Source organism: Suricata suricatta, chromosome 2 (genome assembly GCF_006229205.1).
Source record: "Suricata suricatta isolate VVHF042 chromosome 2, meerkat_22Aug2017_6uvM2_HiC, whole genome shotgun sequence".
Lineage (NCBI taxonomy): Eukaryota > Metazoa > Chordata > Mammalia > Carnivora > Herpestidae > Suricata > Suricata suricatta.
The window spans coordinates 62,647,276-62,666,267 of NC_043701.1; the positions used below are offsets into that span (position 1 = coordinate 62,647,276).

The 18,992-nt window shown below is 41.9% G+C and overlaps 1 protein-coding gene across 2 annotated transcripts in view; it reads left to right on the top strand.

The window, feature by feature from the left end:
• The window catches only part of PUS7 (pseudouridine synthase 7), a 45,997-nt gene that overhangs the window by 5,941 nt on the left and 21,064 nt on the right, over positions 1 to 18,992 (top strand). The window contains exons 5-7 of one of the 2 annotated variants that reach the window (XM_029927514.1): positions 5,303 to 5,320; positions 6,769 to 6,880; positions 8,431 to 8,508. In XM_029927514.1, coding sequence (XP_029783374.1) covers positions 5,303 to 5,320; positions 6,769 to 6,880; positions 8,431 to 8,508 — 208 coding nt within the window. The remainder of the gene's footprint in view (positions 1 to 5,302; positions 5,321 to 6,768; positions 6,881 to 8,430; positions 8,509 to 18,992) is intronic. The other variant, XM_029927520.1, reaches the window with a different exon arrangement.

Sequence of the window (18,992 nt, forward strand, 5' to 3'; positions counted from 1 at the left end):
TCTCCAGATAAATTTGTTAGAGCAGAACTCCAAGGCAATGTAACAAAAGACTGTTGGTGCGGTTAGTGCTTTGTGAGTATTCTCTTAGGTTAATGCTGTGAATGAATGAAGCCTTACTTGTTTACAAAGTATGATTTTAGTGAAATGGGAGGAGTTTATAACAAATGGGAGTAGAGTAAGGTTTACTTAGCTGTGCCCGCAAAAATTATGTAGTCAATTCGGTCAGTGTAGATAGTGACACAGAAATCAGAAGTCTTGAGCAGCTGGGTAAGAGGAGGTGGACATCAGAGGTCACTTCTCAGTGGGCACCAAAAAGAAGATAACGTGTTCTGGAACAGTTGAGAGCAGAGGTGTTTAATGACTCTCAAACCATAGATGAGTGGCTTGGCTCCTGCACGTTTCTTTGATGTCTGAGTCATGGTGTAAAATAGTACCTTAGCCGACTTTCTTCCAGCCAGGGTTCTTCAGGAGAATTATACCTCATGGAGAATGGTTTGAGTGACTGTTTCGCATTCTCCCAAGATTGGCAGATAGCTAGTAACTGTTCTAGATGTGGAGGGGAGAGGATGACTTAACTGCTGCAGGCTTCAGTCTTCATTGTCTCAAGGAGCCCAGGCTGAGAACGGCTGCTAGGAAGATGTCCCACGTAGAGAGGCAGTCCACATCGGTCAGCCACCCTCTTTCAAAGGCAAGATCTTATTCTGTGGAGTATGGTCATAAGGAAGCAGATTAGCAAAACCTGTTTGTTTGGTTTTTTTTGACTGCTCCTTCTTGGAAATGATCTTTGTTTCTCAGAAGATGCCAGGCTTTGCAATCGGCAGGAAGGGATGTTAGGGCATTTGCAGGTCTCCATGGGCCTTATCTGTTTCTCCACCCTTTCCCCTCAAGTGAGTGGTGCCAGATCTCTCAGGTTCTGTGTTTATCTATATTTTCTTTTTTTTTTTTAATTTATATTTTCTAAGCTTATGCCACACCCATCTTCCTTTTTCTTTCCCAAATACAAAATTTCCTTCAGATTTTTAAGTGAGGTGCTGAACCTGTATGACATGAACCACCGTCTCTATTGCCCTTAACACATCTTCAGTAAAATACAAATTTCTCAGTTAAAGAAGAATCACAAAGCCAGGTCAGATTGGATCGTTGCTTGCAAACAGATGTAAACCTCTTGAGCTTGAGATGTGGCATTTGGTCGAAGATGGACTAGAGGTCTGAATTGTTGTCTCCCACCTCCTAGCTCCAGATAGGCACTGGAGAGCCTGCATTCACCTCTAGCTAGCAGATCTAGCTCCCCAAACCCCCAGCTAAGAGTACCTTATTTAAATACCATTGGAAAAGTAGAGAGAGCTGGGATCCAGAGATTGTTCTTGCCCTTACAGGTAGGACCCACTGCCAATGACAGCTGGTCCTCTTGGGCTACCTCGCCTAGCATTTGAATGATTACCTTTTATTTATTTTTATAAATTTATTTATTTATTTTGAGGAAGAGAGCTGCTAACAGAGTAGAGGCAGAGAGAGAGGGAGAGAGAGAATCCCAACATGGGACCTGATCTCATGGTTCATGAGGTCATGACCTGAACCCAAATCAAGGGTTGAATGCTTAACCAACTGAACCACCTAGGTGCCCCTGAATGAATGAGCTTTTAAAGCTTCATTGCAAAGATAAGTTTATAGTGTTTTTAGCATTCCTTTCTTACCATACCCTGATAAACATTGTTACATGCATTATCAGGTAGATTTGCAATATTTTTACCTAAACTCTTCTCAGCTAGAGCCATGCATCCTGAAGCATGGGCATGGTGGATTCTAAATTATGGTGCCCAAACACTACAAATTTCCAGCTGTTTTAACTCAAATGTTATTTTGTTTGTTAATTCATTCAGATAGATAGGGCGCCTTGATTCACCTACCAAAGCATACATATGGTATTTTTCTGAAAGTATAATTATTATAAACCATGTAATCAGGGAAATTAATTTATATTTTGAGATATGTAATATGTATTCCAGATGCCTCTAAGAATTTTTTTTCAAAGACTTAAAGAAAAAGGAAAAATCTGCCACGTGATACATAGAGGTTCTCTATACTTAGGGAAATGAATGGTTCCCAGCAGGGATACCGGATATAGGAATCCACAGAGACCAGTGAGAGGAAGAGCCAGACAGATGAAAAGGAACTCTGGGAGACTGGTGTTATGAAATCTCCAAGAACGGTGACTGCCAATAACCAAAGTGATGAGCAGTGGAAAATATTACAGATGGGTTCAGCAAGATAAGACTTCTGAAATACATCCATCAGTTTTTAGCAACATAGAAATCATTGGTGTGTTGACTGTAGCAGCTCTAGTGGAATAATACTGGAAACCAGGTTCCATAGTGGGCTGAGATAGAAAGCAATAGAAACAGACTACTTTTTATTTTTATTTATTTTTCAAAGTTATTTATTTTGAGAGAGAGCGCATGCATGAGCAGAGGAGAGGGAGAGAAAAGGAGAGAATCCCAAGCAGACTGAGCTCAGCATGGAGCCCGATGTGGGACTTGAACTTGTGAACTGAAATCATGACCTGAGCCAAAACCAAGAATCAGATACTTAACCGACTGAGCTATGCAGGAGCCCCCAGACTGCTTTTTAAAATAAGCTGTAGGGGCGCCTGGGTGGTTCAGTTGGTTGGGCAGCCGACTTCAGCTCATGTTAAGATCTCACTGTTAGTGGGTTCGAGTCCTCCATTGGGCTCTGTGCTAATAGCTCAGAGCCTGGAGCTTGCTTCAGATTCTGTGTCTCCCTTTCTCCCTGCCCCTCCCCTGCTTGCTTGCACGCGCTCTCTCTCTCTCAAAAATAATAAACATTTAAAAAATTAAAAAATAAATAAAAATAAGCTATAAACGGGTGCCTGGGTGGCTCAGTTGGTTAAGTGTCTGACTTTGGCTCAGGTCATGATCTCATGGTTCATGGGTTCTAGCCCTGCTTTGGGCTCTGTGCTGACAGCTTAGAACCTGGAACCTGCTTTGGATTCTGTGTTTCCTTCCCCTCCTGCCCACTTTGTCTCTCTCTCAAAAATAAATTTTTAAAAATATATGTTTTTTTTAAATAAAATAAGCTGTAAAGAGGGATACCTGGCTGGCTTAGTCAGAGGAGAGGAACGTGCAGCTCCTGATCTTGGGGTTGTGAGTCTGAGCCCCACGCTGGATGCACAGATTTACGTACATTCATACCTAAGAAGAAAGGAAAGCAGCATGGTTGAGAGGGAGGCATAGGTTTGACTTTTTTTTTTCTTTTTAATTGACAGAGAGTGCAAGTGAGTGAGAGCATAGAGAGAGGGAGAATCCTATGGAGGGCAGAGAGAAGCTGGGCTTGTGGTCACCCAATGAAGGACTCAGACTCACAAACTATGAGATAATGACCTGAGCTGAAGTCAGGTGCTTACCAACTGAGCCACCTAGGTGCCCAGGTTTGACTTTTAAAATGAAGAGCCATGGGCATATTGGTATCCTGAAGGGAAAGAGCCAGGGGAAAGGCAAGCAGAAATTAGGAGAGTGATAGTGGGTGCTGCAGGGTCAGTGTGCAGGGGTGCAGTCATGGAAATTGCCTCGAATAAGGAGGAAAGAATGTTCTGCATGCCACCCCCTCCGGCCATCTTTCTCAAACTATATTTTTCCTTCCTTATTCATGAGGATCTCTGTTCAGTACATGAATCTTCCTGAATATGATTTCTTCTGCTACTTTCTATTTCTGCTGTACTGAGGCTGCCATATCAGACCATCAGAAGGTTGCTTTCTGTGATCTCAGCCTCAGAATGTTTTGCATTCAAATTTTAATTCAGAGTATCTCAAAAAAAAGTCTGAAATATATTTTAAATTCTCTTAAATTACAGAGCTACTCACATCCTACTTAATGTTCTAAGAATTCGGAGTTTTAGGAAGTCAAATCACTCAAAATAAGTTGAGACTCATCGATTTTCCCGTTATTCAAAATATTGCCAGTTAACTAATGCATATGCTTGCTATTTGTATACTGAGCGCACTTAGAAAAAGAACCCTTGTATCTGCTTTTGACAGAGGAGAAAATTGTGTGCATGCTCAGTGCTTGGTTTTGCTAATAAAACATGCATGTGTGTGAGCCAAACTCCTGCTCGGTTGTTCTGGTCTCCCTGCAGGTGTAATAGCATTTAGTTTTTTCACCTTGTGGCTTTATTTATTTTTCGCCATTATAGTTGTTTGTGAATATTCTGAAGGGGTCGTTAAGGAAAAGTATAACTACTCTTCATCAATTTTCATCACAAGTTTTTGTTAATTTCTTATTATGGACAGTTTCAGACAGTTGTACAAAGTAGTATTGAGCCACTGAGTACTCCCATCAACCCTCTTCATGATTACTAACGTTCTTTTGTTTGTTTGATCTTTTCTTCCTGCTTATTTTGTTCTTGTGCAGTGTTTTAAAGAAAATTCTATGTAGCGCCTCATTTCATTCATCAGTGTGTATTTAGGAGCTAAAGGCTAAAACCCCTACCACATTACATCCAACATGAGGAACAATAATTTCTTAATATCTAATACCCAGGGCACATTCAGTTTTTCCGTGTCTCAAAAATGTTTTTTACATACAGATAACTTGTCAATAATGATAGAAACAAGGTCCAAACATTTCATTCTGTAAATAAGACTCTTATGTCATCTCAAATCCCTTTTAGTTTATCAGTTTTGGAGAACTGTTTTCTGCAATGATTCTTCAAATTTTTTTCAAATAAAGAAGTTTTTATAACTCACTGCAGGAAACTCAGGAAACTCAGAAAAACACAAAACTAATTACATGCAGTGTCACCACCAAAAGATAATCATAGGTAGCACTTTGTAAAAACAAGTCTCTAAATGCAGAAGCATTTTGTATTCAGCCTTTTTTTCCTTAAGTTTTTATTTAAATTCCAGTCTGTTGACATACAGTGTAATACTAGTTTCAGGTATACAGTATATCGTATTCAGTCTTAAGCCTTCTGCTACATCCACGGGTATAGACACTGTACCCTTGAAGCTTTGAGGATGCACTGACATGCCGTTGTGAGGAGGTGAGGAGGCTGAGACAGGGAGGCTTGTTCCTGTAGGTGAGTTTGCTCCTCATTCACCATGTACCTCTGCAACATTCCATTATTAACGTCTGAATGGCTGTTAACCACCACATGACTAGCAGGTGCCGTAGCAGCCCTCGGTAACCTGTCCATGCGATCATTTGCATGTTCACCTCTAAAGCACTTTAACAGTATTATGAATTAAACATTGCTCTCTTGTGCTCTTTATGCTGTGCATTTGGACAGAGGTCAGAACTGCAGCAGGTAAGAGCGGTTGGTGTTTCATGTAGATAAAATGAAATGCCAATGATTTTTCTCCCAAGTGCTAAGTATAGACAGTTTTGCTTCACTGTAGTGAGCTGGAAGGAAAGCCAAAAATAATACTCTTATTCACAATTTTCCAGGGATGAGTAGTGAAGACTTCACACCAAGAGCTAAAGAAAACCTTTTTTTCTCCAAGACAGAAAAGACTCACATTCATATTTATCAGAAAGGAAAAGTCAATCGCCAAGTATCCGTGCTGTGGCGGTTTTCCGAGATGATTTATTGACTCGTTTGCTCTTTACGTTGTAGCATAAATCACTGGCCTATCAGGAATGCTTTTAGCCTTGACAAAGCCAGGTGTCTTAGCCACTCCAGTGCTGGGAGTTTCTTATCTCTGTGAAGAGGGAGGATTCATGAGTTCGTGCTAAAGGATGATTTTAGGGACAAAGACAAAGGAACATTTTTAAAAGAAGATGACTCCTTAAGGATTGCATGAAATATTTTTTCTCAGTTTTTCTTTCATGGAGTTACAGAAATCAAGTGAATTAGATGTGTTCACGTAACAGTTGCAGCTGTGTGTCCCTCTAGACCCACGGATATTATCGTACTATGTCTGAAAGTGTGCTTGTGCCTTATGTACTTTTCCCAAGATATGTTGGTTTTTCAAAACCAAAGTTTAAATCCTAATATATATATATTTTTTTTTAATCTGTCTCTAGGTTACAGTATAGTTAAAATGTTCATATAAAAGAATATTTTTATAAGTTCTCCAAAGACTGGACAGATTTGTCAGTGTTCAAAAAGTTGAACAGTCTAAGTAACTGTTAGTTCAGAAGTTAATGTTTAACCTGGCTTCATTTTTAAAGTTTCCTTTTCCTCAGGAATAATGACCCATTTCGTTTTGCATGCCAGCTGCTCTCTCTGTTAGTTTAACATTTGTAAAGCACCTAGTGTTAACTAAACTTTTGTGACCAGAGTGGCCTTTGGAAAATTGGAACCTGTCTCTGAGGTGACTTCTCACCAGCTTTATCCCATCCCTGCAGAGATGTCCAGCCTGGGTGTGTGAACACCTGGTCGAGGGTCCAAAGCAGTGTGTATAGATTCCGACTGGAGTGCAGTTTCCCTCTGGACTGCGTGTGTTCTGAAAGCCAGTACCCCCCTAGAAGCTATTGTGTTTCTCTGTGTGAGGACTGCTGATTAGTCTGACTCATTTATCATAAACCTGCCTTTTGATTGTAAATACGGACAGGTAATGTTGCGTACCCAATCACAGGAAGTATAATTTCTGTAGTCTGCACAACTGTAACCACTTAACCTGTATTTCTTGTCAGAATAGGTCTGATTTCTCAGATGTTCTCTGGTAGAAAATGAGCTTGTAGGTTTCAGAGGTAAAAACTTAGATTGCTTCTATTATGGTGTATGTAACATTTAATTTTTTTGTTTTTAAGATCCAAGAAAACATTCTTGGCCAAAATCTAGGGGAAGTTACTGCCACTTTGTACTGTACAAGGAAAACAAAGACACCATGGATGCTATTAATGTACTGTCCAAATATTTACGGTTAGTATCTTGTTCCTGTGCCCATACAACATCCTCTTTCCATGCTAATGAAAAAGGAGCGGAAAAATAGGCAAACAGATAGCAAATGTGCTTCTCAGTTATAGCTTCCTTAGACAGTAGGTAAACTCTTTTAGCCTCCTTGCATATTGCAGTGATCCGAGGTGGAAATTCTTTAAGTAGTCCACATAGAGCTGAGAGTTACCAGTCCATCCAGCTGAACATAAAAATTAACCTGCTCTCCCGAAAGCCCACACTTTGATGTGTTTGCAGGGATTTGCTCTACTAGACTGTAAACTCTTAATTCTTGGAGTTCGACTGGATTGAAAGCCTGAGACCAGAGTTTCTCATAGGAGTGCACGTGTAGCAGAGACAGAGTCTCTGAGGATGGGCCGGGTGCCGAAGGATTTTTCTTCACTTGTGGGTACAGACACCGCAGCAAATCTGTGTTCAGTAGACATTTACTTTCTGATATATAGTGAATCCAGTTTAAACCTGGTACACAGTGTGATAGTTGACTGTGACTGCTGTAACAAAATATCACAGACTGGTGGCTTAAATAACAGAAACGAATTTTCTCACAGCTCTGGAGACTAGGAGTCCCAAAATAAAGGTGTTAGGAGGTTTGGTTTTTTTTCTGAGGCCTCTCCTTGGCTTACAGATGGCCCACTGTCTCTCCATGTCCTGCCATGGTCTTCCTCTGTGCGCGTGTGTCCCTGGAGTCCATGTGGTCAAATTTCTCTTCTTTTTAGAGCCCCAGTCAGCTCAGATTAGGGCCTACCCTACCTGGCCTCATTTTAACTTAACTCCCTCGCTAAAGGCCTTATCTTCAAATACACTTGCTGCTCTAAGGTACTGGGGGTCAGGGCTTCCACATATGGATTTGGGGGGGAAATCATTCAGCCCATACGATGCAGTACTCTGTATGTGACATTTTATTTTACTCTAGTTGCTGGCTCTCTGGGAGAAAGTCAGTGGTACCTGTCTGCACCCGAGCCTGGGAGAAAAGGCCACCGGGCGGGGCAGCGGGGCAGTTCCTCTGAGATCTGCAGTTGGGGAGTGCACAGAGTATAAGAAATTTTTCCTGTGGTTTCCTTCTCATGTGGAACAGTTTCTGTAAAATACTTCTTAGCTAATGTAGTTACTTAAACCTTTACACCAAAACTATTCAGATCCCTATTTTAGCATTTGGCTTTCTTAATGCAAAGAAATAGCATGTATTTTTTGAAACTTCACATTATTATTAACTTTTTAAAAACCAAAGATATAAAATTGTCAGAGTGGTACATTATCTGATATTTCACAGGTGTGTAATCGAATGAATGGCCTGTGATCAGTAAGAAATGCATTGTTTCCTTTGTGGTTACTGGCTAGCCAGTCTTTGAATGACCTGTTACTCACTCAAAGCCTCAAGTGTTCTAAGTTGGGCCTGGATAAGAAAGGAGTTATTCGGGCGGCATTTTACTTTCTTGTATTTATTTTGAATGTTAAATTGCTAGAAATACAGTTTCCTAATGGTGTGCGCGTTCATATGTTTGTTTCTGTTTTACCAGAGTGAAACCAAACATATTCTCCTACATGGGAACCAAAGATAAACGGGCCATAACCGTTCAAGAGATTGCTGTTCTCAAGTAAGTATAGAGTACGTACCGGGATTTGTTCTGCAGAAACCCCTGCACCACCTTCCCAAGGCCTCAGCTTCGCTGTGGGTTTACCGCTTCCCTCTTGAAACGGTGCCTCTGCCTATTCAGAACCTCATTTTTCTTTTCCTAAAACTCATTTTTCTATAATTTTCTTCTTATCTGTATTTCCTAATTTTTTTCCAGCAAACAGGTATCATTTGTGCATTTAAAGGGTTTTTGTGATAGAGCCAAGAGAATAAGTGCTTCTTTCTCTCCTTCCTCTCTTTTGTTTATTCATTATTAATACGTTATTTAAAATTTAATTACAAAACAGTGAAGGAGCTCTCTTGTTACACACAAGGGATATACAGATGAAAAGATGGTCTCTGCATTAGAAGCAATTATAATTTAATGGAGCAGGCAGACAAGTAAATCAGAACTATCACACAGTGCGCTGAAGGCTAAGGTGGGGGATTGTTGGTGTTGGGACAGCCCTGACAACAAAGGCTCATTGTGGGAGGCAGGCCAGGAAAGGCTTGCACAGAAAACTGGATGTGCGAGTTTTCATCTAATTAGGGCGTCTCAGCCTGCGCAGTCCACCTTTTGAAGTGGGTAATTCTTTGTTGGGGGACTGTGCTGTGCATCATAGGACACTTAGCAGTGACCTTGGTCTCCACCACTAGATGCCAGCAGCATTTTCCCCCAATCCATTCTTCCACCCCCCAATTGTGACAACCAAAAATGTATCCAGATTTTGCCAAATGTCCCATAAAGGGCAAAATCGCCTTGGTTGAGAACCACTGGTCTAGATTCTAGAAGAATGAGTAGGACTTTCCAGGGGCTGTAGAAGGTCTGGGGTTGTGGTTTGAACCAAGAAAACAGCTTGTGAAAAGACACCGGAAAAGAGTTGGGGAGCATAGCACATGGGGTACCTCACAGGCACTTTAGTCTTGGGGAGCTAGCAAGAAATAAGGCTCAAGGGAAAGGCAGGGTCCAGAGATCCTGAGGGGCCCTATAAGTCATGGTGAGGATCTTGGACTTGACTGGATTTTCCAGTCCTTTTCCTCCTTGACCTTGGGATGGAGGCAGGATGTAGTAGCAAAAGCAGAGTAGGAGCGTCTGCTCTCCATGACTTTACTGTGTGTGCCAGTGCTGTCGTGTTTGAAAGAGAGCAAAATGAGACGCCTGAAGATGTTTCTGCATGGTGGCCTGTTCACGTTCTTCCAGTGACACACAGAACGCAGAGTCATCTGCCGAGAGTGGAGGGGGCAGGAGTGGGGAAGGGAACTTGAAAAGAGCGAGAAGATTTGAAACCACTTCCGTAATGGGCCAGTGGGATAGCCAGAAACGGGGACCAGCAGTGACTTGAAGGCTCAGGTTTTCCCTTCCTCTGTGGATGTGGGACACAGAAGGTTTTCACCTTCCCTTTGGGATCGAAAATATCATTGTAGTCAATTCCTGTGCTCTCTTGCTGGCTCTGTGAATCCTTTGCATGTAAATTTAAAAATAAGTTAAAAAAAATAGTTCAGAAGTGCCTAGCTGGCTCATTCGGTGGAACATGCAGCTCTTGATCTCAGGGTTGTGAGTTTGAGTCCTATTTTGGGTATGGAGGTGACGTAAAAATAAAATCTTTTAAAAATAAGTCAGTTTTATTTTATTTTATTTTTTTTAATTTTTTTAATGTTTTATTTATTTTTGACACAGACAGAGACAGAGCATGAGAGGGGGAGGGGCAGAGAGAAGGAGACACAGAATCAGAAACAGGCTCCACGCTCTGAGCTAGCTGTCAGCACAGAGCCCGACGCGGGGCTCGAACCCACGAACGTGAGATCTGACCTGAGCCGAAGCCGGAGGCCTAACCGACTGAGCCACCCAGGCGCCCCTTGTCAGTTTTATTTTAATCACAGAAGGAATGAGGTAGAAAATGAAAGTTCTGCCATAATTGTACTCCCTCCGAGATTGCCTTGTTCACAGCTTGGTGTGTTTCTTTGTGAGTGACTCGTTTTTCCTTGTGAACTAAAATATTTATATGAAATGTGTTCTTGTGCACAGTAAATGGTGTACCTCTTTCCCTTTTAGTACATAGCAAAAGATATTTAAATATATGGTGAATCCTAATTTATGAACTGTCACTCTATTTGGGCATGTTGACATTGTTTCCCATTTCTTGCTATTATAAGCAATTCCACGAGAGACATATTGGTAGCTAAATCTGGGCGCACATCTGTGAAAACTCCATGAAGATAAACTTAGCAGTGGAATTCTGACTTAAAGGGACCGTGAAACTCTAGGTTTTGGATTTTTGATAGCAAGGCTGAATTACCCTATGGAAAGGCCCTACCAACTCATCACCTCTATTCTACTTCCCCAGAATCATCCCTAACACAAGTGATTTTAAAAAATCATTTGCTAATTTGAGGGTCAAAACATGGCATCTCATTGTTTTAGATTGCAATACATGGTGTGAAATCTTTGAATGTTTGGAGTGAAGATATTTCTTTCTCGTCCTGGTCAGCCACCAGGTGTCCTACTTGGTCACAATGCTGCTCTGCCTTCATGGCCCTCTGCTGCTTTTATCATCTTCCTGTTGACTTAGTAAGAAACCATATTAGACACCTCAGTGTTGGCCTTTGGAAAGCACGCAGCACTTATCTTGCGGATGCAGGCTACACCCTTCGTTTGCTTAATGGATACACGGGCCGGGCAGGCGGCCTTTCCCGTGAGAACTGGTAGACAGGATAAACCCTCTCTGCCACACAGGCGCTTTAATTATTGCTGAATCGCTCAATCCTGGGGATAAGCAGCCCTGCTTTTCGGCTTCGTGTAACTCTCCAGCCACCTTGTCATTTGCACAGGATCTCAGGCAGGAACAGCCTCATTCAGAATGACTTGTTTCTTTTCTTGCCTCTTCCTGCCAGTCTCCTTTCTGAGCCCTGGCCAGTTTCGCTGGCTTTGTTAATAAGGACTGTTTATGCAACATGTTGCTTACATTGGCTCCTGATGTTTAAGAGTGAAATGTTTAGTATTCCCAAGTTATTCACAGAATTTGCTATGAATTTATGAACCAGAGAGCTCTGTCCATGATCATCAAAATTACAGCTGAGAACAGTATCATTACCATACTGTCCACACCATTCAGTCTCTTTTCAGGGAACTCCCATCCTTCAGAACGAGTATAGCTCTTGCTTTTTCCTGTGCCTGTAGGATTCTGAAATATGTGTCATATGTTCAAGAATAGACAATAGCGGGGCACCTGGGCGGCTCATTCAGTTAAGCGTCTGACTTCAGCTCAGGGCATGATCTCATGGTTCGTGAGTTCAAGCCCTGAGTTGGGCTCTGTGCTGACAGCTCAGAACCTGGAGTCTGCTTTGGATTCTGTGTGTTCTTCTCTCTCTGCCGCTCCCCCACTTGCACCCTGTCTGTCTGTCTCTCTCTCAAAATTAAATAAAGTTAAAAGAAACCTTTTTTTAAAGGAAATGCAGTAGAATGTGATATGGCCATGAGAAGGAATGGAGTATTGATACGTACTACAGCATGGGTGAATCTTTAAAATGTGATGCTGAGTAAAAGAAGTGAGAGACAAAAGGCCACATGTGATCTGATTACATTTATATGAAATGTCCCCAGTAGGGAAATGTGTAGCGACAGAGAGTAGGTGAGGGCTTGCCACAGGCTGCAGCGAGAGGGATTGGGGTAGGTAGGTGAAGGGTTTCTTTTGGGATCATGGGAATGTTCTGGGATTACATAGTGTGTAATTGTTGCACAACTCTGTGAATATACTGAAAACCACTGAAATTTAGGAGTTAAAATGATAAATTTTAGGTTATGTCAATTCTGTCGCAACTTTAAAAAGCAAGAAAACAACACAGCTGTTGGGCATATCCGTGGTCCTCGGGGAGTACTCTCAGATTCTCCCCAGAGCTGCCAAGTTGCCTTCAGTGTTTTGTTCGTGTCTGTGTAGTAGTTACTGACCAAAGAGGAGTTGCGTCCTTCTCCTCCTCACTCTGCATCCTAATCCCTCTGCCTCCTGAATTCTTTGGGATACAGTTCCTGGGTTAGTTTATGCCTTGTGGCTCCACCAGTGTCCCCATCTGCATGCACTATTCAGTACCTCGTGGAGCTGCTGTCTGAGCAGCTGGCCGGAGATGGGACCTGCGCTCCTCAGTGCTGTGTGGTCCTCGGGTTGGACAGGGCATTGGGGGTGGAGCAGGAGGGGCGTGGAGTGGGAGTTCTTCCCGTTTCTCAACTGCTCTGGCTAGCTTCCTACATTTTGTGTTAATCAGTGAGGCAATGACAGATTTTGTTTTCTCAAGAAATCTGGTCAGCCTGCTTCTGCACATACTGAACTAGGAAACAAATAAGCTGATTGATATGCATCAAATAATTTGATTATCTTCAGAAAGTATAGGGAAGTTTTCAGCAAAGAAAAAAAATTCTGTGAGATGAAATGGCAAGCTGATACTATAGAGGTGAATTTTAAAAATTTCTTTAACTCAGCACAGCATTTTTAAAAAATTTTTTTTAATGTTTTATTTATTTTTGATACAGAGAGAAACAGAGCATGAGAGGGGGAGGGGCAGAGAGAGAGGGAGACACAGAATTTGAAGCAGGCTCCAGGCTCTGAGCTAGCTGTCTGCACAGAGCCTGACGCGGGGCTCGAACCCACAAACATGAGATCTGACCTGAGCCGAAGCCGGCCGCTCAACCGACTGAGCCACCCAGGCGCCCCATTAACTAAGGAGTAAGATAAAACCTTCCCGTGATTTTTTCATGTAACACTGGGACTTGGGACACTGCAGGGCACAGTGCACACCTCTCTGTGGGGCTGCTTCCATGACCAGCTACTCTGGGTGTACAGACCGGGCACTTTGGGGCAGAGCTCAGCCTTTTATGCAGCCCGGAGGCCCAGAATCCACTTCCAGACCCACCCCACACCCCAAACTCTTGTATGTCCAGGCCACAGCTGGACTGGCTCCAGCCGGCAGGAATGAGCTCAGGGACAGGGCTGAAAACAGGCTAGGGTGTAAAGTATATCCTTCAACAAAGCAAAGCACAGATGCTCTTTGTTCAGTACTTCTCAGCGTGGCTGTCTCTTCAAAGGAAACCTGAATTTAGAACATGTTAAAACTTTGCTTATGTGCAGTGATGTACTATATAGCATTATTTATAATTTTGAAAAGTTGTGAATAACCCAAATGGCACAAATTGGAGAATCTTAAGTAAAAAAGTAATTTCAACTGATGAATTATTTTCATCCATAATAGATTATTTCTAATTTTATTTATTTTAATTTTCTTTTTAATGTTTATTTTTGAGAGACAGAGAGAAGTAGCATGAACAGGGGAGAGGCAGAGAGACAGGGAGACACAGAATCCAAAGCAGGCTCCAGGCTCTGAGCTGTCAGCACAGAGCTGGACGTGGGGCTCGAACTTGTGAACCAGGAATCATGACCTGAGCCAGGGTCATACGCTTAACTGACTGAGCCACCCAGGCATACCAGATTATTTCTAATTAAAAAAAAAAAAACCCTCTTTACTAAAGTAGAGATGAATATTATAACAATATAAAGATATTTTAACATGACAAATTTAAAAAATCTTAAATGAGGGGCACTTGGGTGGCTTAGTTGGTTGTCCAACTTCAGCTCAGGTCATGATCTCACAGTTCATGGGTTCAAGCCCCACCTCGGGCTATGTGGTGACAACTCAGCCTGGAGCCTGCTTCAGATTCTGTGTGTGTGTGTGTGTGTGTGTGTGTGTGTGTGTGTGTGTGTGTCTGCCCCTCCCCATCTCATGCTCTATCTCTTTCGGTCTCTCAAAAATAAACAAACATTTTTAAAAACCAATCTCAAATGAAAAGCCAATGTCTTATTTTTTTTAAGTTTATTTTCTTTTTGAGAAAGTGGGGAAGGGGCAAAGAGAGAGAACCCCAAGCAAGTTCTGCACCATCTGCACAGAGCCGGACTCAGGGCTCAGTCCCATGAACAGCCATGACCTGAGCCAGGATCAAGAATCGGATGCTTGAGGTGCCTGAGTGGCTCAGTTGAATGTTGCTCTGTCTCTCTTTCTCTCTCCCTCAAAAATGAGTAAACAGTTAAAAAATGATTTTTTACTGTTTTTTTTCTTAACTGTTTATTTTTGAGAGGGAGAGAGAATGTTAAAGCAATTTGATCTTGGCACATAAGTCGGCAAAATAGACACCCACATCCATCCATGGATTTAGTATGTATTCATAGTAGAATTTTAAATCATCAGAGAGGCGCCTGGGTGGCTGAGTTGGTTAAGTGTCTATCTCTTGACTTTGGCTCAGGTTGTGATCCCAGGGTCTTGGAATTGAGACTTGGGTTGGGCTCTTCACTGAGCGTGGAGCTTGCTTGGACTGTCTCTCTCTTTCTTTCTTTCTCTTTCTTTCTCTCTCTCTCTCTCTCTCTCTCTCTCTCTCTCTCCCCCTCTCCCCCCCTTCCCTCCTTCTCCTCCTCCTCCTCCTCTTCACCATCTCTGCTGACTAATGTGTATGCTGTCTCTAAATAAAGATTAAAAATTTTTAAATAAAATATAAATAAATAATAAAATCAGCATAGAAAAATTGGTTGAGACTATGAACGGTGTTGAGAAAACTGACTAGCCATCTGAAAAAAAAATTATCTTGGTTCCTTGTCTGCATTCCCTATTCTAAATAAATTCCAAGAGGACCAGAATTTTAACATAAAAAACCAAGTGTACGAAAGAATCGATGATGATTTGTTTTACATCTTCACCTAGTGTGTAAAGTGGCAGTGCTTTGTCGGGGTTTTTTTCCCCACACAAAGAAAACTTTTATTTGTGGCAAATAAGGAGATCGGCGGGAATGGCTTCCAAAGCCATGACTCTGCTTTGCCAGGTGTTAATGAAGCCAGTCCGACAGCAGCAGCCACAGGATCGCTGCACACAGACAGAGATACAGACACATATGTTTTTTGTAGCCAGGTCCTTGGTGTAGTTTTTATGCTCTACAATGTATCTTTTTATTTTTTTTAATGTATATTTATTTATTTATTTTTGAGAGAGAATACAAGCAGGGGAGGGGCAGAGAAAGAGAGAAACACAGAATCTGAAGCAGGCTCCAGGCGACGAGCTGTCAGCACAGATCTGGCCCCAACGTGGGGCCTAAACCCATGAATTGTGAGATCATGACCTAAGCTGAAGTCAGACGCTTAACTGACTGAGCCCCCCAGGAACCCCCACAATGTACCTTTTAAAAAGGACATAAAGCAGAAGGGCACATGTGATGCTGTTAGTTTAAATGAGGAGTCATGGGGTGCCTGGGTGGCTTAGTCAGTTGAAGGTCCAACTTCAGCTCAGGTCATGATCTCATGGTCTGTGGGTTCGAGCCCCACATCAGGCTCTGTGCTAACAGCTCAGAGCCTGGAGCCGGTTTTGGATTCTGTGTCTCCCTCTCTCTGCCCCTTCCCTGCTTGCTCTGTCTCTGTCTCTCAAAATAAAAGACATAAAAAAAAGTTTAATGTGGAGTCCAAGTCACTGAGCTGAAGCTGACCTGGTTGCCAGTTTGTATGTGAAAAACACTTGTCCTTTTCATCCCTTGACCTCCTCGTTGCTTAGCAGGAGTAGCTCCATGGTGTAAAGCAGGGGGCGAGAGAAGGAAAACCTTCCTGAGCAGCATGTCCTACCCTGCTCCTTTCTAAACGATCCACTTTTGGCATCAAACCTGAGCTGGGGAGTGAGAAACGGAAGTTCCCCCCTCTAAGCCCCTGGGACAACAGTGCCCAGAGTCCGATGGAAACTTGTAAAAACCCAGTAGTGAAGATTAGTGTGTTAGTGAACCCATGGAGGCCAATACTGCTGTAAATGAGCCATGATAAAAAGTAATCACTATTCTAAGTTAAAATAAAATAGAAGTGCTCATCGTACTAGGAAAAAAGTACTCTATTTATACTTGACATACTTTAATAATAATCTCTGACTAGGAATACTCTTTGTAGGTATGACTTAAATCCCAGAACTATTTTTAAAAAATTCATGAGTATAACTACAGATTTATTACATAGTCCTTATTTACAGAAGAATGTCAGCTAAATTCGGGAGTGGTAGTACAGAAAACCACTCACATCCACACATTAGTATTTGTTTCAGCAATACAAATCCTCAGATACCTGAACAGGCACATGCAAGACTATGGGAGAACAGAGTAGTTGCCCAGGTTTTAAAATATCACCCTTCAGTTTACTAATTACAAAGAAAGGGAGGGATGCCTGGGTTGTTCAGTTTGGGTAAGCATCTCGGTTCAGACCAGGATCTCACAGTTCATGGGTTCGAGCCTTACATCCGGCTGGCTCACTGCTGTCAGCATCACATGTGCCCGCTTTGGATCTTCTGTCCTGTCACTGCCCCCCCTCCCCCCGTAAGCTAAATAAACATTTTTATTTATTTTTGAGAGAGAGAGGGAGACAGAATCTGGAGCAGGCTCCAGCCTCTGAGCTGTCAGCACAGAGCCTGATGTGGGGCTTAAACTCATGAACTGTGAGATCATGACCTGAGCCAAAGTCAGAAGCCTAACCAACTGAGCCACCCAAGTGCCCCACTAATTAAACTTAAAAAAAATTTTAATGTTTATTTTTGAGAAACAATCGCTTCTCAGCCTTTTGGCTAAGATCAAATGTATTTTTGAGAGACAGAGTATGAGTCGGGGGAGAAAGAGTGAGAGAGAGAACTCTTGGCAGGCTTCAGGCTCTTTGCTGCTAACCCAATGATTAAATTTATTGCCATCAGTGATGGACAAACTGAACATGATTGCCTTTTGCTGTGATTCACTGAAAAAGCCACAGTATCACCTAAGTAGTATGTTTACTTAGTCTAATCATGAGGAAACAATCCAACAAATCCAAATGTAAAGGTGCGGTGTAAAACAACTGACCTGGATTCTGCTAAAAGTCCAATACCAATGTAATGCAAAAGGCTGGGCAGATCCAGATACCTTAATGGAGAATAACTGGACATCCCAATGGCAGTATGTGGTCCTCATTTAGATCTTGAATTTAAGGAGCTTTAAAAAAAATTGAAATTATGTTATTGGGTAATTGAGTGAGTTTGGATATGTTCTGCTTGTTGGTAGTGTCAAATTTCAGGTTAGGCTCCCTGAGTGTGACCCACTTGGTTAGGGAGGCATCTCTGCTTCTAGGAGACACACACACAGGTCTCTAGGGGTAATGATTTCTGCAACTAACTCACATGGTTCAGTAAAGTATTTACTATGTGAGTGTTTATAGATCTAGAAAGAGATACAAAGTAAATCTGGGGAAAACTTAACATTTGGTAAATCTCCCTGCATAGTATAAGGTTGTTTGTTACATTGTTGCCACTTTTCTGCCATTTTGGATTTTTAAAAATGTAACAAGGGGAAATTTTCTAACGTATAAACTACTCTAAATAAACTAAACTCAAAATGGAGATAAGATTTGCAAAATATATGGTAAAGAGATGTCCTTACTCTATGAAAACAGCGAGAAAAATAACAATCAAAAATAGGTTTTTAAAAAGGTCGGGGGGGGGGGGCACCTGGTGGCTTATTTGGTTGAGTGTCCCAGCTCTTGATTTCACCTCACTCAGGTCACAATCTCGTTGTTTGTGAGATCAAGCCCAGCATCGGGCTCTGTGCTGACAGCGTGGGCTCTGCCTGAGATTCTGTATTTTCCTCTCTTTCTGACCATCCCTCGTTTGCATACATGCTTGAGCTCTTGCTCTTTCAAAATAAATAAGTAAACACATTTTAAAAATAGGTAAAAAAAAAAAAAAAAAAAAACAAATAGGTACAGGACAAACAGGCAGTCAACATATATAGAAATCTTTAAATGTTCCTCACAGGGGTGCCTGGGTGGCTCACTTGGTTAAGCAGCTGACTTTAGCTCAGGTCATGATCTTGCAGTTCTTGAGTTTGAGCCCCATGTCAGGCTCTGTGATGACAGCTCAGAGCCTGGAGCCTGCTTTGGAGTCAGTGTCTCCTTCTCTCTCTGCCCTTCCCTTGCTCATGCTCTGTCTCTCAAAAATAGCTAAACATTAAAAAAATTTAAAAGAAATAAAGAAGTAAATGTTCCTCACAATAGGAAGTATGTAGGTAAAAACCAAGATAAAATGCCATTTTTAACAGACTGGCAGAGCTCAAAAGGGCTTATAATGTGCTATGAGAGGAGACACAGAGACGAGACTGTAGGCACTTACATATTAAACACTGTGAACATAAATTGATAAAACATTTTTGGAGGGCAATAGGGATTAAAATTTCAAATCCACATCTAGGAATTTATTCCAAACATGTACCTATATAGATGCACAAAGAAGTATGGGTAAGGATATTTGCTCTAGAATTGTTTGTGATAGCAGAAGATAGGCAGCGATTTAAATGTCCATCAAAGGCAACTAGTCACTAAAGGATTGACTATCCATGTGGGTCCAGCCATCTTTGTACAGTTGGCCAAAGGCTGAGGCAGCTTCAGAAGTACT